Source organism: Pseudopodoces humilis, chromosome 5 (assembly GCF_049639895.1).
Source record: "Pseudopodoces humilis isolate 2021_Gansu_Grassland_sample_001 chromosome 5, ASM4963989v1, whole genome shotgun sequence".
NCBI classification, from domain to species: Eukaryota; Metazoa; Chordata; class Aves; order Passeriformes; family Paridae; genus Pseudopodoces; species Pseudopodoces humilis.
This window is the reverse complement of record NC_142204.1, coordinates 41,664,008-41,690,441: the sequence shown is the minus strand read 5'-3', so window position 1 is coordinate 41,690,441 and position 26,434 is coordinate 41,664,008. Positions and strand designations below refer to the sequence as shown.

Genomic DNA, 26,434 nt, shown 5'->3' with positions numbered 1-26,434 from the left:
TGTTTCCAGGGCACAACCTCTGCAGGATGACCTTTGTCTTCTGCAAGACACCTTTCTGGCATACAATGTTTTGTTAAAATGAAGGAGAAAATATGGACCATTTACTTTTCATAATTGAGATTTTCTGGATTTTCACAGGTTTTTACAACATAAACATAGATGTAGGATGCAGTACTTTAAATCTCCTAAGACAATTTTTAACCAAAACTAGTAGGAAAAAAAGAGATTTACACAGCTTTCATATGCACAGTGTGCAGCAGTGTAACAAGATAGCACAAAATTACTCTTCCTCCTTCCTTATTTAAACTTTTATTTCCTCTCAGATACAGTCATTTTTGCTCTTAATATCTCTGGCAGATGTTCTGGGGTGAATGAGGCAATTAAGAATCCAAAATTCCCATTTCTTCCAGATGCTTCTTTTCTCAATGTTCACACACTGGATATATATTTACTTTCCACTCTGTGGTGTGTAGCAGTTAGCACACCTTCTGGGTTTCATTTCACAAAATTTCCACAGTTAATCTGACACATGCCAATGCATCTTAGATGAAAGTTTAGCACCAATAATACTTTTTTTCTATCAGTAGCATATTTACATAATTGAACAAAATTGGCCAAAGTTTTACAAAAGTACTTTACTTAAGAAATATCTTCATTTTGTTTTTCACAGGTACAATACTTTCTGCTATCTGTCTGATTTTTAAAACTAAACTTTTGTTTTCCTCAGTCTTTCAGCTCACCACTGCTATCTGTCTGATTTTTAAAACTAAACTTTTGTTTTCCTCAGTCTTTCAGCTCACCAAAGGAATCTAATTATGGTTTTGGTCTTTTCTATGATCAGTTCTATTCACTGAGATTGAACTGCAGGCTGAAGTGGTTTGTCCTTGTTCCCCACTCATCAGAAAATCATAGCCTTGGGTTCAAAACCTAGATCCAGAACAATTCTGACCTTCTCAGTAATTCAGACAGCTCTCCTCTCATACACAGCTCTGGAGCACAGACTCAGCTGAAGCAATTCTAATAACTTGTGCCTAAAAGTACAATGGCACAATGCACCCAAGATTTGTGTCGGTCTTAACAGAATAGTTTTATTGTGTATATCCTTTCTGCAGCTCTTCATTCACCCAAAATAACCCACACATTCAGGTTTATACTTCAGTCATTCAAGGGCACTTGATATTGAAGCCAGAAGTATTTTGCAAAAAGAATTCTAAGTCTACTGCATTTACTTGAGAACAATTTGAGTACAAGAGTAATACAAATCTATGGGGAAAAAAGAACAAGACAGACTTGGCAGCTCCTGCCTCAGCCTCCTCATCATTACAGACAGAATTCTTGCTCAGCCTGGTAAAAAAGACCTGCACAAGGCAAACTGCTCTTTTATGATTTTCCTGCTTTCTGTCATCTGAACCCCCAAGCCAGCCTCCATCCTTCAGGAAGTATGCCACGGCTTTGCTCCCATCTAAGTAGAGAAGTGAGGTTTTCTTGGACAAAGTTAAATGGTACTTTCACACTCCCAAAGGGAAGGTCAGAATTTCACTAATATTTCTCTCAAATTTAAGGGTTCTTCCAGACTTTCTCTGCATGCACACAAATATCTTAAGGGCTGGTGCCAAAAGGATGGGGCCAGACTGCTCAGTGGTGCCCAGTGGCAGGAGAAGAGGCAACAAACAGAAACTAAATCAGGAAATTCAGTCTGAATATTATGAAAAACTGCTTTCCTGTGAGAGAGAGTGAGAGACCGAAATGCTACAGTTAGTGGCTTAAACATTGTTATGAAGGATATTTTGCCCAATATGGAAAACTACAAAGAACCTTTGAGCACTGAAGCCGACCCCTCCCTAAATATGCCTCCTGACTGGAGCTTTGGACTGTGAGTTAAGCTGTCTAAGGGAACTTGAGATAAGATAAAGGTGACACCATATTCAATTATCTCAGGTCTAGGGAGAAGTAAACAAGAGTGAGGGAGAAGAATGTATCCACAAGAAAACCAAATCCAGCAGCTGTCCTGAAAATCATCTCTGCCCGAGTTCAGGAAGGCCACAGCCCACAGGCCTCTGCTTAGGCCAGGTTTACACACTCCCGGTCAGTCAGGGGGAGGAGGAGAGCTTTCGGTGTGTGGAGTAACCTCTGGTCAGAAGCAGTGAACATCCATCTTCCCTCATACAAACTGGCTCAGCTGTAAAACCTCCGACCCTGGAAAGGCCACATCCATGGGACATTCATGTGAGAGACAGCTGAGGGGGTGTCATCATCCATCAGAGATTCCCAAAGCTCCCCCCAGGCTCATTCCTGAGGCCTCACACATGACCCAAGTGGCACAACAGATCCAGAATCTGGTGCAAGAGACAGTGCCAAGCTCGCCTCCCCCAGGGGAGGCACCTGGGGCTCCCACCTTGCCTGAACACATTTTAACTCATGTTAACTCTGATCCATTGAACTCTGTTTCATCGCCACCTCGCCACCAAGACCAGAAGAGGAACAATGGGACACCATCAGGTACCATGGAGTGGTGACATTTTCTACTTAACCTACCCCTCTGTCACTATTTTTCTCTCTCACTCCACCTCCCCCCACCTTTTCCTATTTATTTCTGTCTGTCTCTACCTCATGTTTATTGTTAAATAAAATCCATACTATCGTCTTCAACGTATGGTCTCATTTGCACCTCAATTCAGGCAGAATCATTTCTCTAAAAATTTTAATTAAATCAGATTATAACAGGGTAAGACCATTGGAAGAGAATGTGCGAGGACGTTGTGGACCTTCCTTCTCTGGAAATACTCAAGACCTTGCCTGGACATGATCCTGTAACCTGCTCCAGGTGAACCAGAGGTCCCTTCCCACACCAACAATTCTCTGATTCTATGTATTTTAGCTAAACAAGGAGAAATGGAACAAATATAAAATCCAGGTTTAACAGCTAAACCTTTTTTAACACAACAGAATGACATTTTCAGAATGATACACAGATATAAATCTGTCACAAACCAGATTTCACTGGCTTCTGAACTGCAAAATGAGACTCTATTTGAAAATTAGAAATAAGACCTTCAGAATTTTATTCAGACATTATGACCCTGATACAGGAGAAGAGCTTTTAGGCAGATAAAAGACCAATATTAAAACTGAGTCCTCCTGCTAAGAGACTTTCCAAAAGTTACAGAAGCGGTCCAATAGGTTGTAAATTATTTGATATAGGAATTCAGGGAAGTATTCACACTTACACTTAAAGCTGGAGTTCTCACTTTTTTGAAATGAATGAGCTCTGAAGGGTGTTTCAGAGCATCTAGAAGAGATGCCTAAAACTAGATGTTGTGGAAAATTCCGTGAGTTTTCAGTTAGATTTGAAAATCACCATTATTTTGTGAAACTCCCATAAATAAATTATAGGCACTTAAAAACCACTAAAACAGTCCACATAAGCTATTTCAGCAGTGATGACCTTGCATTTTCCTCTTTCATCCAAGTCTCTTGTACCTCTTATACACATATGCATGTATATATATGTTGCCTTTTAAAATTATTTTTATTTTTCAAATTTACATTGAGTGTTTTATGGCTGGACTCACAACCTCAAGGGCCATTTCCCACAAAATAATTCTATCATTCTGTAATTCTAACTCTTTGTTGCAGAGGAAGACTACCCCAGTGAGCCTTAAAACAGCAAAATCCCTCAGCCCCCAGTGAACAGAGCTCAATTTTTTGTTCAGAAAGAAGCCTTATAAACCACAAACCAAAACAAAGAAAATATTTTTTCTATGGATACTTCCCAGAACAGCTGACTGCTTCTGAATGTTTCCTTGGCACCTGTATGACTAAAGAACAGCTGTTCTAAAATACAACATTGTACAAGCAATTACTAACGCTGTTGTAGAGTAAATTCAGTGAAGAGTGTCAAGAGAGAAAGGCACAGACTTCTTACATTATCAGCAGAAAATTAATACAGATGAAAATGCATTTACTCATTGTAGGAACAAGTAACAGAAGAATAAGCATACTATCAGTGTTTTCTTCAGTCCTAAGATCCTACAATATTTTCCTAACAAGGAAGTACAGAAAAGCTTAATCCTCTGAAACTGAAATTGGCTAAAGAAACAGTTAATTGGTAGGACAGTTATCTAAAGGAAGATAGCATTATTATAAATGAAAATATTAAAAAGTTTGAAATTTGAAACTGCTAAATCAACTATATAACTTTTACAGGAATATAACGTTTTTTGCAATCATCTTCTTTCCTCCACAATATAAAAATCTGAATGTATTTAAGAACATTACCCTGAGTACTTATTTGTGGAAAGTTAATAAAAATTTGGCATAGGATTACAAGATCAGGCCAAAAAAAAAACCCCTGTCCTTTTCCTTTTCTCATAAAAACCTCAAGCCATACTACTTGCCAAACATAAATAGAAATATTTTTTAAGTAATCAGTATAAGGGAAAATGCATGATACAACTTTGCAACACTGGAATTTGTCCCTCCATGGCTGCTTCAAGGACAGACAAAACTCACAGCCAAGGTGATGGTGGGAATGGGGTAAAAATGAAGACAACCATTTGCTGTGATGGAACTGGTAGCACAGGGAAGAAATAGGCCCAAATCTGCTATTGCAATGATTCCTGCACCCATGTCCTAATGAACCATCAGAACTACTGGCACCTTGGCAATGAGATTCTTTTTTTCCTTTAGACCCTGGCAGAAGACCAAGGAATGTTATCTCCTGAATTCCAACAGATATGGTATTAACATTTTAGATTACAGTGACAGATACTGATACAAAAGGATTTGACTGGCTGTTCTATTTTATCTTCAAGCAAATGGCCATTTTTGAATTAGGTTCTGATCCTGATGACTGAAACTTTCAAATCAGTCTCAAGCTAGATAAGAACACCTAATATCTTTTTTCCCTATGCCTGGTAAAATAGCTATCATCTTCCTTTGTTTCTATATTTAAACATTAATTACACTTAGAATTAAGTTAGTAAAAGCTGCACACAAAGCACTCTCATTTAAAAGAATTTATCTCTGGGCCAAACTTCCACAAGAGATAAGATGGACTGTGTTTGAGACAGTGAATATGACAAAAGAGTTTTTGAATGAAGCAGGACTGACAGAAAAATAATACATGAATGTATGTGTCCATCTAATATTTTGACAGACCCTACTCACACTTTCCAGCTTCACCTGGCAGCTCCTAGGACATCCACACACGTTCCTCTGTGTGCCTGCAACTTCCCTCATTTAAATATTAGACTTTTTTTTATTAATTCCAGTAAAGAACCTGGAAACATGCAGAACTCTTCTGTCCTTTGACAGGTCCGCTCAAACAGAAGGTGAATTTACGCACAGGGTCAGATCCCTCAACAAATGTTACAGTACAGGAGCTACAAAAAAGTGCAAACTGAGGAAAAAAGAGTATGCATCTGCTTACCCTATATTAGAGCCCCCATAGTGGAACTGGGAGACCTGAATTTTGTGCCCTCTTTAGCTCACAGTTCAAACCACATACCTTATGTCCCCAGAGAACAGCATTACCTCCAATTGGGCTCACTCAAAGGAAAACAAAGAGCACGTAGCTATCTAGTTGTTACTTATGTGGAAGAAGAGATGTCTTGTATCTGATTTCTGTCATCTGCACTGAGGTTACTTTCTGTTTTTAAAATTGAATACAAACACTTTCTATCTCTGCATTATGAATGCTGTCTTCTACACAGTGTAAAATCCTCAACAGAAAGGACAAGTATAAATCCATACTAAACCACTATAGCCTCATGATGAAGGTATTTCTACAGAAAGAATACTTCAGATATCTCCTATGTAACCATTAGGTCTATTCTCTATTCTTATCTAGACTGAGTCTCAAAACATTAGGAATACAGTTTCTTCTCATAGTCATACCCATTCCCAAACTCTGGGCACGGGTGGCACAGGCTACAGCACAACACTGATGCCAGCAGTGTTCCTGCCTCAGCAAGGCAGCATAGGAAGGCAGACTCATCCAAGAAGGGTGACCTAACCACCAGCTTTAGAGGCTCAGTGGCTCCTTCATTTAGCTGGAATTCTGAATAGCTCCTCCTCCTCCTCTGCAAGGAAAAACCAAAGTTCATTATCTCCTTGTGAATACAAAGATGTTCCCTCAGACTTCTAATTTAGTGGAAATTCACAGACAAGTAGGAGCAGCAATTCTGCACCACATATGATAGTTTAGTTTATCTCTATGATCGGAATCAGATTAATAAATTCAACTTCTGACTTTTTTTTAATGGAAATAAATTATCATGACTTTTCATGATAAGTCAAAAAATACTCATCTACTTATCTAACTAGAGTATTTTCTGGTTCCATAACAAATTCCTTCTGGCATGCACACATTCATCATTAGTCATACTTTTAAATTCCTTTTTATTTTTTCCAGGATATAAAATTAATGTTGAACTTACTGGTTTTTATTTTGAGAAATATTAAACTATGCTTTGATTCTAAAGTGCTCTTCATTTAATTAGAATAATTTATTGTATTATCAGTGAAAAAACACTTGGTGAACAAACAGTTCACAGATTTATGTATTTTAGGGTAGAAATTTCGTTTCACAGTAGCCTCTTCTATAGGAAGGAGTGCTTATAAGTATAAACATATATCAGTAAGTATAAGCACATTATATCAGTACATTTTTTTCTTAAAAGTCAGTATTCTCAATAGCTGTCTGTTCAACACTTGACTCCTTAAGCATGGGCCGTGATACAATGGTCATCAAATCAATTCATGCTCCCTATGACAGAAATAGCAAAAAGGCAGTGATGCTGAACTGATGCCTGCCTGCCATATCTGCCAGCAAACACTATATGTTTGTACAGGTTTGTTTGTTTTCCAAGGGCTAGCAATGTGTAGGAGGATCAGGATTAGTCTTTATCAGTTTTTCAACACATACACTTGACAACATGCTTTTGGAGATTGATATACCTCTCTCCTCATGTGTAGCTACTGCAGCACAAATGTTCCTGGTACTGCGAGCTGATTCTCAGGTGCATGTGCTCGGATAAGGCACCCTTCACCATGGTATAGGGGTTTTTTTACAGAAGACAGGATAAATGGAATATAAGTATGTGCACAGCCAGGAATCATGCTGAAGAAATCGTAATCCTAAGTGCAGGGGGAAAAAAAGAGAGCAAGATTTGTGTTGGTTTAAACATTCTTTAACATTTTTAGCTCTTGGACTTATTGTCCAGAATGATGAAATTTCAACCATCAATCAAGATAATGGGAGCAGAAGTGTCTTCAAACCTGACTTGTCAGGAGAAAGAGTGGATTTGGCACCCACACACATCACACTGAAAAAATGTAATCTGAAATCCCAGCTTGTAACCCTGCTCAATTGGTCCTCAGAGCCTGGTTTCCCATGCCCTGCCTTGGCCTCTGTTTTTCTTGCTGCTGACTTGGGAGTTTTCATTTGTGCCATATCCCTGAAATAAGCGCAACAAGCCTAGTGATAGCCTGTCAGAGTCATCTGTTCATATTCTCCTGAAGTCTGCCTGGAGAGCAGAATGCTCATTAAACAATTTTCCACATGCTGATGGTCTGTTTCTTCTTGTACTTTTCTTTAACAATAGCTTTCTGAAAAAGAGATGGCTTTGAAAGTTAGTGCACCTAGTGAATAATATGAATTAGTCAATAGGAAAGTAAAGATTTTTTTAAAATGCAGATTATTGATTTTTGGAATTGTAGGGGCTCCTTCAAAGTCATTAGGGTTTGTCATGTCAATATGTTAGTAAAGACTTCTATAAATGAAGATTAATGATGCTAGGGATAATTAGTGCTGAAAAAACTCACATGTTTCTCAGTATTTGGAAACTCCATGCAAAGGTGAACAGTGTCAAGTTCTCCTCCAATGTACCTTAGTTCCATTTTTGCCATGAGAGCAGAGGGAATATCTTCTATGACACAATGGGAATTTGAACTCCCCGTATATTTGGAAATCAATGGTAATTGAGTTGCATAACTCTGATTTTTGTTTTTTTTAAAAAATCCCCAATATACAATGAGAGTAGTTGATTTATTAAATCCACAAGCCAAAACCTTTCTGAATATTTTTTCTTTCCAAAAGAAATTGAACAGGTAAAGTAGTTGTTTTTCCAAATTAAACACTCAAGTCATGCTTCTCATTATTATTTTTTCCTGCAAGACTTCTTCATATATTTTGTTAAAGGTATAAAAAGATACAAATTAAAGAAAAAGGAGCTTTTTGTTAGCTTGCAGGTATTTAAAGACGTCCCTATAGCTAATAATATTTTTAAGGGGGGCTGATGCACTTTTTTTTATCTAAAAAAATTAATTTAAATATTCCTTACATTATCTCTGCTCTAACGCTGAGGCTCAAACAACAAGCACCGTCCAGATAAGCAATGGTATAGGTCTGCTGAGGTTTCCCTTGCACAGAAAAGCTACAACTGGTGGTGGATGTTTTTGTTCTCAATTATGAAGCACTATATCCCAAAATTGTCCTTATGGTTATAATTTGTTTCTATGAAATACATGGTGAAAGGTTTTACTCATCGGTTTTCCATAAAGTACAGCAGGCATATTTTGGCAAAGTTTGAATTCCACAGAAGCAAGCACAGCTTGACCAGCCCTTGTGTATGGAATCAAAATGGCCTGGATATCAGCTTTTTGGATGTTTAAAGAGAAATAATCAAAGCAAAAGAATTCTGAATGCAGGCTAGGATACCTTGGCTCTTTTCCAATGGATAGTTAAACTGGGAAGCCACAGCAGAAATCCATATTCTGCTCTGGAGGGGAAACAAAGCTGAGCAAAGGGTATCAGTACGGTTTTTGTCTGGCATGATGCCCACCTGGTGGCCTGCAGGTCCACATCAGAATCTGTTTTGTCTGAGGAAAATTGCAACTTGTATAAGACTTTGCAGAAAGTGTCTCTGCATCCTGAAGTCCTTAATCAGTGGAGCATTTGGAAGAAAGGTATCTTCACACAACATAAAAATATCTAGCAGCTTGATATACAAAAATACTTGGTCATAAAATCCTATCATCAGAATGAACATTATAAAATGTACATGGAACCAGAGAAATTAACTAACTGGGTTTTTTTGGAATCCTTCCTCTGGGTTTAACTCCTTAGCTTGTGGTAATGTTCATGTCCCACCCTTGCTTTATCCATGTTGTTAGAGTATATTCTGATCTTGTATAAGCAGATAAACAGCCAACAGACAATGATGAGAAGTGGAGCTCAAAATCCTGTTATACTGCAGATCACATTTCAAGTTATATTAGCCTATAAGAAGGCACCAGTTTGTGAATCTGGAGAGTTTGTTCCTTGTGTTAGGTTTAACAGGAACACACATGCTGAAGACCTTTTAACAATATTAAATAATCCATTACAGCTTGTGTTGGTATATATACATAAGTATTAAAGGCTGGCATGACCAAGAGGAAACAAATCTCACATTGTCACAAAAAGTTCCTGGTCAGGGGTTAGGAGTGAAGCATAGAAATCAGACAATACTGCAAAGAAGCAGTCTTTTTTTGATGATGATACAATTTAATTCAATACACATTATCCATGAAGTTAGTACTGGTAGATAACTGCACACAGAAGCATCATATAAGTTACTAAAAACTGTTTCTTTCTAGGGTTCATTCCAGGAATTAATTTGCATCATATGTATCTGCTGATATAACTATTTTTATGAGACAAAAAGTATCCACTATTTTTTTTATCACATTTTTAACATTTTTTTCAACTATACCATTATTACAAAATCACTTAAACTTTCAATAGATTAGTAAAAGTCTATCCATTGAAAACTCTTTGATGTTGATTAGTGAACCGCATGAGGAGAAAAGGTTGCGTAGACCAGACCCTTCTGAATTTGTTGATGGAGGCCACAGATAAAACAGCATGACAGAACAGAATAGAATTTCTTACCTTTATGGTGATTTGCCCCAGATGCTAATTTCCCCCACAGCGTTACAACAAATATTATTATTAGCAGTTTTCCCTTTGTTGCTTTCTGTAAGTATCTCTTATTCATCCTGAAAACAAAAATACACAATATTAAATATTTATCATATGATTTCCTAAAAATACATCTTCTTCATTTAAGGAGAATTGATTAAGTTTTTATAAGTGTCCAGCTCACAATTCTAAATTCTTAAATTCTGCTTAGCTCTAAATGAGGTACATAGAGCAGCAACATAACCTCCCTCCCTGGTCTGACAGCATTCCTCCACCCTAGTCAGTACCCGGAGAATTCAACATTATCATCATTTCTCTCAGGGCACGAACACTGTTCATAACAAAGCTGGCAAGAAGGAATCTATGCATCTCTGAGCAGGTTTTGATAAACTGAGCAGTTCCACTACTGTGTCTGCAGCCAGTCATGGTAGTACAGTTGTTTCTGATCATACAGTGGTGTTTTTAACTTTTGGGATTGCAACTCTTTTTGGATTGTGCCCATGATTCCTAAGGCAATAACAGATTTGAATAGACCTTCAGCTCGTGTTCCAATCCTCCTGCAGGGAAATCCTGTTAGGAAGACCTGAGTGGTTTGGAAACATGAAGTAGAGCAGGGCAGATTCACTACCCTCTCTCCTGTCTACCTTTGGGTTATGAAAAGATTTGATTTACTGCACCAAGGGAAATTGCACAGAGCTCCCCTCATCTCACTCAGTGATGTTTTCACCGTGACAGCAAGCCACCAGAGTGGTTCAAGCACAAGATAACACATGACTTATTTCTCAGTAACCTCCACCAAAGACAAAACACCCCTCCACCTGCCAAAAAGACAAGTTCAGACATGTAGGCTCTAGTGCTTAAGGATTACAGCTGTGCAGAGAGCGGCAAGAGGTACAATAAGGAGTCCTTCTCTCACTTCTTCCCTGTGGAGGAACCCTAAGGACCTGGCTATGAAACAGCTCTACACAATGGTCATGTTTCGGCTGATAGGTCAATGGAACGATAACTATTTCAAACAATTTTTACTAGAAAAGGTGAAAACTTGATTATTTGAACAAAATTGTTGCTGTATTGTAATGCCTGGAACTAGGTTGTCTTTCTGTGCAGAAAAAAATGCATTGCTTCGTTATGGTTGCACATTTGTCTCCTATTATGTTCATAAGAAACCCAAAGGAATCCAAGTGCATCTCTTTTTCTCCGCTTGTGTACACTGCTATCTTGAGCAACCACAACTCTGCGATTCAGACTGCTCTAATACAGATTTAACCAGTAATATGTTCAAAGTCCCAAATCATTTTCCACTTCTTCAAAACAATTCCTCTCCTTTCAGCAAATTTCTTTCAAATATAACACCACATGCTGATAAGGCAACACACACCCCACAACTCCACTTATGACTTCCAGACTTGAAACCAGACCACTTCCCCCAGAACTGCCAGTCTAGCTCTCCAGGAGACTGATGAGCAAGCTGTGTGTAAGAAAACATGACTGAAACTAACAACCCACTGAAGAGTGCACCAAACCATTTTAAACATTAATTCAGAGCAAACAAAGCTCAGCATTCTTTTACAGAAGTCACACATTTATTGTGTGTTTCCCAGAGGTTTAGACATCATGTTTATCAAGCAAAAGGAGAGAGGAGTAAGCAAGTGCTGTAACCAGGATGGTGCATGTGCCCCTGAAAGCCTGTCTGATTAATAATCACAGCAGAGATCACAGTGTGCTGTGAACCACTCTAAGGTCTGCCTTCTTGTACTGATTCCAGTGCCTTTGGAGTGTAAACTGCATATTCATCATCAGCTCTGGTTTATGAACCACTCAAAGCTAAAGGGAAATACATTATTTGTCACTGTAAATAAGAACAAAAAAATGAGACAGGAATGCACATTCAGCATATGCTCTTCCACAGCTATCTCTGTGAAAAGAATGTGAATTAACTCTTTCACTCTAGATTCTCATATACACCTGTTATGCTGCTGGTGCCAAGTCATCTCTCATTAAAATCAAATCTTTCTTCCTCACCTACATAACGCTGCTCAAAACCCAGTGGGACTTGCACCATTAAAGCAAGGTTGAATCTAATACAGTTTCTTCCTGTATTCTGCTGATGCCAGATTCCCTCCCTGTGCTGCGAGACTGGCAGCAAATGCACATCAGAAAATGTAAATGCATCAGGAAAAACAGCAGTGGCAGGGGAAAGAGAGAAAACCAACCTCTCTGCCTGAGAACAGCAGCCCTCAGGATGCATGGCAGAGCAAAGATACCAACCCCTACCTACAGCTGAGCACACCAAAAAGGAGTAAGCTAGCACTGAGTGAGACTGTTTCCTGCAAAGTCAGGGAAGGGTTTCAGCTTTGACACAGAAAACCTGGCCTCATTGCCATTGCCACATTTCCCAAACATGAGAAAAACTATGCACCATTTTCTGCACCACAAGCCTATCACATTATTCTGCACTAGTTATTTGTGGTATTTGCCTTTAGAAGGACAAAAAAATCTGAACTGTGTCTAATAGTAGTCCCATAATAGACATAATTAACAGAAAAATCAGTACAAGTAGCAGTTCTAGTTTGGGACTAGTAGTTCAGAGGCCACCAGAAGAACTACGGAAAAAAAACTGATCAAAGCATTCATAACATACAGCTGCTCAAATAGAAAAAAAGCTGGAAGATTATGTTAAGCTTCAAAGTAATTATGCCATATAACCCTAGACCCAGACCTGTGATTGTGTGCATTGTCGTTCACAGTGGTCAGTCCAAGGAGAGACAAGAGGCTGCATAAACACAAGCAAGATGGGAAGCTGTCTGCTCTGAGCAGCCCTGCTACACACAAGGACCACACTGTAGCAATACAGCCCTAGAAACAAAACATGAAGGGTTTGTACTCCAAGAAGCTGAGAGGTTGGGATGCATTCACATCAACAAAGTCAAGAGCTAGAAAAGGAGAGGGCAGAGGGGCCATGAGATATGATCAGTATCTCATTGCATGTATTATCACCTGTGCTCTGAAATCCTGATGCTGGTTATTTTGTTATGGATTTGCAAAACAGCCCATGATAGAGCACTGAGAAGACTTAGGACTAGATAGCGTGTGCCCTCAGCTATGAAACAACTACTAGCCTATTGCAACCCTGATCTATGCCAAGTAAATGCATCCAGGAAATAAAATTGGGTCCATTTCAGTACTGTTATTACACTAACATAGCTGGATGTGTTAAGTAGGACAAATAAACTCTGAAATGATGTCTGCTTTTACTAGGGGTGATGAAGAGCTCCACAGACAAACTATAGATATTAACCTGAATAGTTTTCTTTCTGAGACATTTATTCTTTTATTTACTTGCTTTTCTGCAGAACCTCTCCCTCACTGTGATCCATCCAGCCTTCAATAATGCCACATAAGCCAAAGCTGATCAAAACAGAGAATAGCCACGCTATAGGAAACACCTACATCTGAAAATCAATTTTACACATGAGCTTTATGTGTAACAAAAAATTTCCTTCAGTTTCTAACCCAACATATTGGAAATAAACCCAAGGAATTCTCTGCACTTTCACACAAAAGAGGATGTGAAAGTCTGCCGTGTTTGAGTTCATTTTTCAATGTGCTTTGAGGCAAGAAAAAAGAAAGATAGCTCCTTTTGTGGCTCGGGAACACATTCAAAATATAACAAAAAGATGTCACCCACATAATTCAAACAGGCAGTAGCAGAGTGTGAGATGGCTCTGTTGTGCCCAGCTCTTCACTGACACCATAACGCAAGGAATACATCCATAGGATTTGTTTCTTTTGCTCCCTAAAATTTCTTTTGACTGAAGCACACTCCATGAGACCAAATCAGTCTGGTATCATGAACTCAAGAATAGGCTGTTTTGGTGATTAGTGACAAAAAACTGCAGGACTTTTTTTCTTAGGGAGAAACCATATCTGATGCTGCAGAGTTTCACAAACTGCCACGTCAGCAGAAATCCCTCTCCCTGCCCACTGAGGCTCAACAGCAACCTGTGAATACACCCCAGTTTTGCACAGGCTCTCCTTGTCACTGCCCCACCTCACTGTCAGCCTACTTTCAACAGCAGATGGGGTCCAACCATTCAGCTGTACTGAAAATGCCATGTACAGATGTGTATTTTCAATGTAGTATCCATAAGCCTTAGCGTTTCTACTTTCTTCCTTCTTTGTTTCTGGACTTGAGATCAGTCACCTTGCCAACAGTTCAGAATTAAAGGAGAATCACATGGAAATTACCTTATATTGTATGACCAGTGCTAAAGTGCCTTGCTTTCTGATTTTAGGTGAAGTACAAAATCACGTCATCTTCGCTGCTGAGGAGTAAAAAATGTAAGGAAACAATAGCTTTTATTCCTCCTTTAAAAGCTTCTACACAAAAAATCTCATCTGTTTCCTAGGAGTAGCAGCATTTATATCTGTTGTTCTTTGTTTTTCTCTTCTTTACAAACAACAGATTCTCTGAAACTGTTCAAAATTCATTCATTCCTGCTTTACATATGTGGGAAGTTTCACCTGTCAGAAAGGTCCATTTGCCTTTTGCGAATACACAGACCCCGTGAATGCAATGAGATACATAAGCCTATTTCTCTACTGAGTCATGACAAAATGCTTGAGACAAAAATCTGATAGAAAATTAATCCCACATCCTCTTAGTTTTCTTTTTATGACAAATATTTTATTTGCTACTTCAGAAAAAGCCGAAATGAGTAGTAGCAATCACTTGAGACCCTAAGTCTCTCGTACAGAAATAATGCAGTCATTTAAATTATCTTCTCTACTGTGTTGAATTGTACATTATTTATTAGTTGTGTTAGTTGCTACGTCCCACACAATGCAGGTATTTGCAGTTTTATTCAGCCTTTTCAGTGTAGACTAATGCAGATATAAAAATGGCCCCCTGGTGAATAAGGTCGCTTTGTCAAAATAACACCGATGTGACCCCTGTGCATTTGCATATATATAAATTCCCTCTATGACATTCCTGTCATGTTTGCTCAGGGAACAAGTAATTTGCCACTCTCATTACTTCAGGTACAAGGTAGCTTGTGAAAATCAATCTTCTTCCTGCTTCATACATCACAGCCAGGATCAGACACAAAATGCACTCTGATTCCAAAAGGAAGCTGGGGGACGAACATGGACATGTTCTCACAAGCCACTTTCTTTGATCTAGGTGAGCAATGAAAGAAAGAGAGTAGGCATTTAGCCTGGCAAAGCATGCTAGTCTCACACTGGAGATGTGGGAAATCCCTGCATACAAAACAAAATGGGTGGGTTTGTTAGGGTTTTTTTAAAAAAAGTTTTTAGCAGTGTGGGTATTTTAATAGCCAGAATAAGTAGTCATAGAGAGCTTAGCCCCACTACTAAGAAATACTCAGTAATAGTTAAAGCACTCCAGAAAGACCCATACATTAATGTTGTCACTATTACTTTGTTAAGTGTAGCAGTGGAAGAAAACTGAAGATTTTGAGACTTTGATGCCATAAAGAGGGGTTTTGAAAGGCTACTGTGCTAAAACTTAGGACTCTGAGGTAAATTAAATCTTGCCAAAAGTCCTTTAACATAGGATTGATACGTATGCCCATATGTCTTCTATTTAAATGAGTGTACCTTAAGCACATACTTAAATTTAAGCGCATATAGAAATGTATGTACACAACATGAGTTCTTGGAAAGAGATTAGCAAGTGAGCTTTTATAAGAAGGGACAGTTTCAAGAAAAGAAAATGTCTCAAATATCTGAAAAATAAAGAGTTATGGAATGTATGAAAACATGCAATAAACAAACAAACAAAAAAATTCTTCTTTGTATACTTCAATTAGTTTCCCAGCAGAGGGAAATTGTAGACAGATGCACATACAGGTAATTACATTTGCCAACACTCTCACAGCACTTAGATGTGAAATTTACATATATATTATTGTTTCCAAAATCTGATAAGTATGAATCCTCAAACTGCCAGAGGTATAAAATGCTTTAGCCACCTAGCTGCATTCCATCTCCCAGCAAGAAATACTGAGAGATGATGAAAAGAATTTATTTCTTCCAAAAGCGTATGTATGGTTGTGATGAACAGTCTTCCCCCTAAAATGCTATCAATGTTAATGTCCCCTGTTTCCAGATTAACCCCAGATCTCTGTACACACAGTTGATAGTAATTTTCATCTTCGTTAATTTTCCGATACAACACCTAATTGAAAGCAATAAAGAAAGCAAAGAAATTGTCAACAAGAAATGCACAGCCCTCCTAGCGAGTTTCAACTAAAACAATACAGATGTATTTAGCTGGCTAAATCCTTTCTTGGTCATTTCATGAGGACCAGCAAAAGAATATTCTACTGATGAACATTAATGCTGACATGTTACTCAGTATGAAGAAACAAAATGCTGTGAATTTTTGGGAGGTTTGGTTCTATATTTCTATGTATTTATGGAAACATAAAACTAAAAGTAATAATCTAGCATTAAACCTACATGTTCAATTCATTTTTTAAGTGCTAGAACAAAACATTATGGAATATTTAAACATCCAAGGTATTAAAATATCTTTAAGCTGCCCAGTGATGTCCAACACCTTTGCAAAATAATCTCTGACCATGAAGTGTTCAGTATTAGAGTGTACTTAGGCTCCAATTCTCATCATTTGCTCTGATATTATCATGCCACTTTAAACTACATCTCTCCCAGTTTCTATGCTTAAGGGAGCTTTAAGTTGCAGGGGGTACTAGCTATTCACTTAATCATCAAGGCAGCAGTATTTGCTTATATCTTACATGTGATCCTCCTGCAGATGGTTATTTAAATTTTCTTTATTCATATCTCACTAACCAATCAAAAGCTTAACTGTGAAAAAAAAAAAAGATAACTGTGCAATGAGCTTTGAACAAAATCTCTCACTAAGATCAGAATCACTAGGTGTACTGTGATTTCATAAAGGCCATTGCAGTGGCAGAGATAAGCTTCCAAATCTATGAAGGCAGAGAAAGCATCAAATATTAGTGGAGAATGGGAACTGAAGTGCCCATATTTAAAAGCAAGGCCAAAAATTATCTGGGCAAGTGTATTAGTCTGACCTCTTCAGTTTGCAAGGGCTTTGAAGGCTTTGAAGAAAAAGATAAATTAAAGACAGGGAAGTAAATAGAACATAGGATAAAATGAAGCAGTGTTACCAAAGGTAGCTCTTGCCAGACTAATTTGACAGGTCTTTTTGATAGCTCGTTTTCTAGACAAAGAAATGAAGTAGATATAATTTGTCTGGTTTAAATAAAACATTTTCTACAGTGTCACTACAGAACTTCTACATTAAGTTGAAGACACTGTGGATTACAAGAATTGAAAGGTGAATCCAGATGCAGTAACAGCATGTCATAAGGGAGTATCAGGAATTAATAGCATTTCTGCTACAAGTTGGGAGCTTATCATCTGAAACAACATATGTAAAAACAATTTGTTTATTTAAGCTGATCACCAGGAGCACATCAGTATCAATATGACACAGGAAGGCTGTGAAAAAGGCAAATCCTATAAATTACTGAATGATATATTTCTAATAAAGACACAGAAGGACAAGTATGAAGTTTCTTAAACTATGATTCAGTATAATCTATACAATCCTGGCCAGTCATCTATATGAAAGTGAAACTGAATCCACAAAAAATATGAGGACAGCCTTCCAGCCAGAGGAATAAAGTCTCTACCACAGGAGGAGTTTTAAAGAGCTTGGCTTGTGAAGCAAAGCAAAGCCTGAAGGGAAACAGAGAAATCAAAAGGAAATAAACACAGTTTGGGCAAAAAAGTATATCAATAAGAAATGATATCTTGCCAGCAGGCAGGATCAGGACATTTAGCTCTGTGATTCCAGAGTCTTGTCTCTATATCAATACCATGATTCCTTTCTTGTACTCTAGTACAGGAACACAAGAACTAGTTTTTTTCATGTGGAAAACTATAAGCAAGTTCTTTGCAAATTCATTACTGAAGTGATTTCTCCCACATCATTTCATTCTCCTCAGAAAAACTCCTAAAGTAACAGTATTTCACAGTAAAAACAACTGTGAGTGTTCTCACTAATTACCTGAACCCACATTGTGTTCCATCCAAAAACTATCTATACTGATGAATATTTGATTAAGATGACTATTCCTTCTTGTTGTTTTAATGTCTTCAAGGCATAATTGGCATCTCTGTGTCACAAAATTCAAGGTGACCCAAAAAGTCACAGTACTATACTGGTGGATTATTCAGAAACAAAACTGCTTTTTGACTAACTTCAGTCAGTTAAAGTCAAACTGTTGAGCATGGGTGATTATTTCCCTCACTTTATTTAGAACTCACTCTCTTTTCTATCACTTATATTTTAAATTTAAAATCTTCATATTGTCATCCTGTTTTTAATGATGATAACATGGAAAAGTGAAGCTGGCAAGCATAACAACTGTCGAGAGATGAAGTCTTGTTTCCCACAGGAGCAGAAACAAAGAAAAAGTAGAAAATATGTAGAAAATGTAGACGTAGAAACTAAAAATTATGTACTTTCAAGTGCAAGTATTTTCAGGTAACAGAAGAAACTATACCAGTAGAAGTATTTTGGAAGTGTGGATACAGGAATTTAAAAATCTCTGTTGTTGTTATTAGATCTATTTAAGGTGACTACTATCTTAAACATAATGTCTTTCAATCAATAGTGGAGGACTAATTCTGGGATTCTTATATGGATATGAGTATGGATGGCAGCCATCATTATATTACACAATCTTGATAGACCTGAAATCTGTATGATCAGATTCTATTGCATGAATACCCAACTGAAAGTTAAATTTTGTTTTTCCAAAAAATTCTTCTGGCAAATAACACTGACAGACCTTTGCAGATGAATAGGGAAGCAGGAGTCAGACTAAGTTCTCCCCTGTTATTTTCATGATAATTATATCTGTCAATAGGCATAGTAGCACTTCTGACAAATAATAGTAGGTTTGAGCCTAATATGTGTTTCATACCTGACTCCCACACATTTTGGGTCACACTTGAAAGTAAGGGTTCAAGTGTAAATAAAAATGACAGGTTGCTCAAATCACAGAAAACTATGAAGCTTGCTTGTGCAATGACCAAAATAGCTCTAACAGCTGACATAACACACTAAGAAGACAGGAGAGTTGTCAACTGGGAGTAAACCTAGTCGAAACACAGTTGGAACACGTTCCTCCACTCTTTTAATGTCAAGTCCTAACACATGCCCATTTGTCACAGCCACCACAGGCAACACTTTCAGAAAAAAAAAGTGAGATTGAAGTTAGACCAGACTCTTCCAAAATATGGATCTGATACATAATGCAAATCTCTATTCCTGAGCATATGCATAGAAAAAGACTTTTTTCACTCTGAGGGATGCTAAAGAAAGCAATCCAGGCTGCACAAACAACCTTCAGCTACCAGCTGGGAAGTAGAACATAAAGTCCAGCTGGTAATACAGATACAGTGCCTTGTACTCAGCAGAGGTATGCCCACACAGAAGAAAATATGACTTTTCTACTCATAGAAAAGAAAAATGGCTTTTTTTCTCTCTTCATTGGGCTTTATCAAATATTTGTGAGGTTTTGGCCCTGGCACTTTATCTAATCTGTTGCATAGACTATAATAACTAATGCTATCTTTAGACCCAATATGCTAGACAATTTTGACTCTCAGTCTCCACTTCCTTGTCAGTATTCTAAAACAATAAGATATTATTAATACCAGCTCATACTGAAAACAGAAAATTCAGGGTATTTTTTTGATGGCTTGCTAGGAATGAATTCAAGCCATGTTGTTGGTTACTGATAGCTGAAGTATCAAAATCGCACCCAGTTTTACTTGAAAAAACAATGCAACTTCCCACTCTCTTTTCAAATACCCCCTTTTGACGGGTAACTGCAGCTATGCAAGAGTCATATGGAGCTTCAACACTGATTTTCATCCAAATGAGTCTACCTCAAGAAATAATAAACTCTCTTTGGCATGTACTATGCCTGCCTTGCAATGGCATTTTAATATGGCCAGGAGCTCATGAAATAATCAGTCATAACCAGTACTTCTTAAAAGTTCTATACCCAGCCTCCTGCTGCATGATGTGTAGTTTGAGATTTGTAGGTAGAGAACAGCAGGAGAATGAGTGGCAAAACAAATCAATAAATAGTGTTTTGTTCCTCTAGCTCCTTGGTCTCATGCAAGGTGCATTCATGTCAGCATTTCAATTTGGAGCTGGACTTCAATTTTCAAACAAATTTTCAAATTTTCTCCATTTACTGTCGTCTGGATCACATCATAGAATGATTCTGGAATGATTCACAGCAAATTAATCCCTTTTAGATAAAAATTAAGCAAAGGATTAGCCTGAGAGTGTACCTAATGCATTCCTACAGTTAAGGGGTTATCCATTCAGGACACAAGGGCTAGTCAAAAACAATCTCTTCCATTAAATTAATATAATGTGGACATCATGTCCCCAGCAACAACAGTTTGGGTTTACAAAATCACTTCTGTAGGAATAAACTGTTTGCTAATGTAGATCCAGCCCTATAATCTCATGAGGAAGGAGATAATTATTATAATTATTTTATACTTGGATGAGATGCCCTTTTGGTTGTGATTAATCTGAAAAGCCTTTTCAGATCCTCAGAAAACCTCAATGGCACGTTGAAAGGGACCTGTCACTCAGGAGGCCCTCAAACAAGTTCTGATATGCATTTTAGGGCCATTATTCCTACTGTGACACCATAGCAAAGGGAAAAGACAGCTTGTGTACCAAAGTCAGGGAACAGTTACCTGCAGTACATCCCCCTCCTTCAGAGCATAGAATACAGAATAAATTACTTCAAATTACCCAGCGAATTGTTCCCTTTTGTGAAACAGCAAAGCCCTTATCTTTTAATGCAATTAACGACTAGAGCAGAGACTGAGCCTTTCTGTCTTTTTTTTCACAGGGAGTATTACCTAACCTACAAGCAACTCTACTGTTAAGAAAAGCACAACTCATTGTAAAAGTGCCCAAGTGGATGCTTTACTGGCTCCACACCTGCCAGTTTCAGCCATCAAATTATTGACAGTTTTTCCCTGAGTCTGGTAGCCAAGCTACCAATAGAGACACTGCTAAGATTTTAAAATTTTAAAATTACCCTTTTAGGCGACTAACATACAGAAAGCGACGGGCTAAAATGGAAAGCCTAAGAAATTATTGGCTGGCAGTGGGACAGACACTGGCCAGCAAGGACCTGCCCTGCTCACCACCTACATCCTCCAGCCCAGAGGGAAGGCATTGGCTGCATGCTGCCCTGGCAGACAGGACTTGACTAAAGGACTGAGCCTAAGCACACTTCAGTTGACTATATCAATAAAACATTATTCATAATTAGATAAATAAAACCAAAAAGATTTGTCCTTTTATTCCAGCCTAGCAGTGTGAAATGTCCTTGAATTAGGAGTTTAAAAGAGTGAACTGAATTTGAATAAAGATGATTTTTCTTCCTAATACAGACTTGGCCCAGAGAATACTCAGATGTTACCATATTTACAACAGGTTTAAACATTTCTAACAAATTCTGCATTTGCATTCTTATGCATGCTTAGTGGAACAATAAAAAATTATTTACTTTTATTTGCATTTTATTATTAAAGAGAGCTCTGATATTATACTTTCATAACAATTTTGTTAGCAGCCCTAGTACTGGAGACAAGGACATTCAGAATTTCATGCATCTTGTTTCTAAACAAGAGGTTACAGTCAGTGTTTGTAGAATTGGTGATTAAAGAGAGGGTTTGTTTTTTCCTTCTCATTCTTCATTTTATAATAATTAATTGGAACTGTATAGGAACTCAACCAAGTAATGTCTAATTTGCTGCCACTAATAATCTAAATTTGGTAACACACAAGAGCAGTACAATCAACTAGGATTCTTTTAGTGCTGTCTTAGAAAGGCATTTTATATGAGTCCATTAAGAAGAGAGCATTACTCTCTAAATGTGAAAGACCTGAAAAGGGTCTTTAGGTAAGAAATAGAATTAGATAATATGACACAGGAATGGCCATAAATGAAAGACATCAGAAAATTACCAAAACTTCTAAAGATAAATGGTGAGATAGAAAGGTTTAGAATGCTGTTTCAATGAAATGATGACTGAATTTTAATATGGGAATGTTATATTTTGCAAGAGCACAGGTACAATACCGTTCATATATTACTTACTAAGAAAAAAATGGTATAATAATATTTCCATATCATTTCAGTCACAAATATAGCTATTGCAGTGCCATCACCATTAAAGGAAATGATTATGAGTTTGCCAGATTTGCAGGAGACTATATGTATGATACTGAGATCAGCAGTTTAGCATATATTCTTTTAATTTTGGAAAATCACCACAGCTTTCAAAATTTAAAGAGAAGCAAAATGTAATCTATGCCAAAGTGTATTTCCTTCTGTGTCCGTTAATTTTATTTCATTTTAACAGCTATCTGCCTTGCGCTTCCCAAAATCCTTGTCAGTTAAAGGTGAAAGCTCTTTTGACAACACTGATACAAGAAAGGTCATTCTCTGGCTATATATTGCTGCTTGCATAATTTGCAGTTGCAGCTGCTAACAATGGGCCTCCATTTCAGTTGCACAGTGAAGGAAGCACAGTTTCCCTAGCGTTTCTCTGGAGTCTTTGATATTTAGTGTTCCTCTGCAAGCTCCCAAAGTCCAATTATTAGACAAGAACTTACAAGAAATTGTAATTATCCTTTGCAGTTTCACAGAAAATGGGATTTCTAAAGGCAATGAAATATAAAGTTCCATTTTCATGTATTAAACCCTTAAGAACTTGAAAAAGATGAACTTAAATTTCCAGGCAATCAGATTTGGCAAATATTGCCAAATTTTTGGTTTGGAAATAATCAGTGGAGTCACATATTTATTTTATGCTTCTTTTTCCAAATTATCTACAGATGCTGTATGAAAATTTATTCTGGATATCTCTATAGTAAGTATAATAAATTCACCTATATTGCTATTGCTCATGTTTAATTAATATAAATGCTGAACCAGGAATACAAAAAATTTGCATAAAGTAAGTCACAAACTCTAGAAAGGGGAATTTTCCCATCATCTCCTTATGTAAGCTTTGAAATTTCAGGGGAAAATAAAACTGAAATTTCAAGGTCAAGGTGTGTTAGTATTTTAAAAAATGCTGCCTAAATGATGAAAATTACTTACCAGAGAAATGTATATATTTAACAAAAAGCTACTAAGAAAAATGGAAGTGAAAGTCTGTTCATTAAGACTGATCCTTCTGTTTTGGATTTTTTGTGTTTCTTTTACCATGTAATAGTATGTGCCCCTTCCTCTTTTACTGGTATCACAGCAGTGTTTGGTTTTCACTGTCTAACCCAAAATGCTGCTAGATCTCCACGAATGGCAGGAATGAGGATGAATTTGTATCTCAGAAATAAATCTGGAAACAAGAAGAGCCATGAATCTGTAAAGATATTTTCTTCAGGTATTTCCAGTGGCTGCCTTGCTCCTGTATGTCCAGTCTAATACATTTTATTTGATGGTGGCAATTCCTGTTTCTTCAACAGAAAAAGGACTAAAAAATCCAGTTGAAAGAAAGTATCTAGAGGACACTTCTCTGCACACTGTGTCCTTTTGCAATCCTATGGTCCCATTGTATTTCACCTAAGATAGCATAGGGCTGATGACCCTAACCTATATGCCATGACCACAAAGTTTAGCGGTCATCTCAAACTATTTTTCATCTCAATAACTGCAAGATGTGCCAAGTATTTATATGAACAAACAATGGAATGAAGTGGGAAAGAAATTCACCCAATATGTAGTGTTCCCATAAATCTAAACCGCTATATATTTCCAGAGCTTAATCAACCAAATTAAGCTTATCAAATACCAATTCTTTGATCAGTTATAATGAAAATCTTTTACATGAGGTAAAAAATAAATGTGACATTTCTCATGATGGCTGTAATTCAGAAATACTCATCTACAAGCAGCATAAGAAAAAAAAAGTTAGACTCTGAGCCTCACCATAATTTTTTTTCTATTGTAGCCTGTTCCTCAAAGTATGATATTTATCAAATACTAATTAAAAATTAAAATTCTATGTTTTATTATTGCATTATTGTATTATTGTATTATTATTTTGAGTGATGCCAGTAGGCATATATGAATTAACAATCTGAAAAGCAGAGATGGATGAGATGAAGCCCATTCAATGGAGACCTTTACTTATCCAGCAAGAATATATTAAACAGCTGTAATTTGCTCTTTTCACAGTTATGACAACTATTTCCTTCTGATAGGAGCATCACCAATTGCACACTTATGCCAGATACTCAACTGTGTCTGTTTGAGAGCATTTTGTTCACTCTAATCTTCTGCAATGCAGAGTTCTCCACTCAAATTATTGTTCATAGAAAATTCCAGGACACTGGTTCTGGAAATTGAACACCCAAACAATATTTAAAAACAAGTCTATTCTTCAATACAAATTTGCAGAATATCTGAAGTCCTGACATACCCTTAAAAGGTATTCTGTGTTTATTAGATTTCTTTATTACTGGAAAGAGCAGAAATTACATTTCAGCCAGAAAAAGCTGTGGTTTCATTATTTCAAAAACTGGAACAGTAGCCTCCTCCGTTCTTGTGCTGGCCTTAATCTCTCTAACATTAGAGAACTGCTAAAATTTCTGCCTTTTTTGCTATCCTCTAAAAATAACTTTAAAAAATATAGAAACAAAAACAATAAAAATAATCTGAATATAAGAACCCATAATATAAAGACTTATATGCTTTGCAGCTTTTTAAACACTTGAAATAAGAACTTTGCTTTTTTAATCGGAATTTAACTCCTGTTGCTTTAAAATTCATCACTTAAAGTGTGTTCCAATTGAGAGTGCTTGACAAGTATCAAGAGTTTTGATTAACCTGGTAGCCAGATGGCAACTCTTGGTCTGAGGTTTGGTGTTACTTAGCTGGATTTTAGCTTTTGTTCTTAATAGGTATGGCAAATATTGTATCCTGCCACTACTATATTTTAGCATATTTAATTGCCAAGTTCACAAGAAACCAACCCACTGCTTTTCCCAGGCAGATGGTGGAAGTTGATTTTAAAACTGTAGTGAGACTTGTTTTCCAAAATGCTTGCATAGCTTTATGAAGTCTAATTGCTGTTTGGTATGCACATGGAATATCAGCTCACGAGCGTGTACGCAGTTAGAGGCCAAGTATGCAAGGTGTTGAGCGCTCTAGCCTGGAACTCTGCACTGGGAAAACTTTTTATAGTTACAACTCAGCACAAGTTCCAGTTTCTGTGGAACTGGGGCTACGCCTTCATTTCCTGAGAGACACAAGATCTTAATAAACACTGGTGTCCATTTTGGACATTATTTACCCTTTCATTATATATCTACTCTTTCATTAGTTTTAAATGTGGGCACTTTACAGCTGTACAAGTCAGATAGGCATATAATGAAAACTAGTTTTTAAATTAATCCCACTTTAACTTCCAAGCTAAATATACGGGTGCTGAAAAATCAAAAGTGATCTAGAACAACAGTATAAAAATGAAGATTTTGAAGAAATGATGAATGAACTTTTCTTGGCAAATAAAAAATATGAAAAACAGCAGTAAGTAACATAAGTCAGAAATGTAGGTCCTAATATCTCCCAGCAACCTTTGAAGTTCAAATCTGGATCTGAACCCAAACCATTAATAACTGTAATATTTGAGAATAACTTGTGCGCAAATAAGAAAAAACAAATAAACTAAAAAGCAGTAAAACCACCTCTTGACAACCCACACATGGGACAGGAATACAGCCAGGAACATGAGTTGAAACAGCCTGTCTTCCCTGAGGTGTCCCACAGCAAGGGGAGCTCCTGCCCCCCCACCCTGTCCTGGCAGCCCTTGGCCACGGCCACAGCAGCAGCCACAGCCCTTCAAGTGTGCTCTGCTGGAAAACAGCTGCCAGAAGCAAAGTGCACTGGCCAACAGCCTCCTAAACCTCCCCTCACCTCAAAGGACTTGGCCCATATATTTTATAAGAGAAAGTGTTAAATACAATTGTTTCACATAAGAACAATCCTAGTCACACTGAAGCCACTATAAATGCCCACAGCTTTTGGACTGTGTTCAGCACAGTGCTAACTCCAGCAGCAAATATCCAGAAAAATAAACAAGAGCTACAACAGTGTCCAACTAACATGAAATCCTACCAACAACTGAACCATCAAATCAGCAGGTCACTGATATTAATTGGGATTTCTGAATACTGCGAATCTTATTCATTTGTACAGTGAAAGTCTCATTCCTTACATTGTTACACAAAGACCAGGACAGAATAAATATAATGGATTAATGAATAATATGAGAGAATGAATAGTATGCATTATGCTGTGGGAAGATAATGATGTGCCATTAAATAGA

General features: G+C 37.3%; 1 protein-coding gene across 3 annotated transcripts in view; it reads right to left on the bottom strand.

Moving 5' to 3' along the window:
* The window catches only part of TAFA2 (TAFA chemokine like family member 2), a 178,731-nt gene that overhangs the window by 39,833 nt on the left and 112,464 nt on the right, over window positions 1-26,434 (bottom strand). For all 3 annotated transcript variants that reach the window (XR_015772502.1, XM_088055284.1, XM_088055283.1), the window contains exon 2: window positions 9,938-10,044. Coding sequence is in view for 2 of the 3 variants with exons in the window: in XM_088055284.1 (XP_087911410.1) it covers window positions 9,938-10,043 (106 nt within the window). In the remaining variant the exon portion in view is untranslated. The remainder of the gene's footprint in view (window positions 1-9,937; window positions 10,045-26,434) is intronic.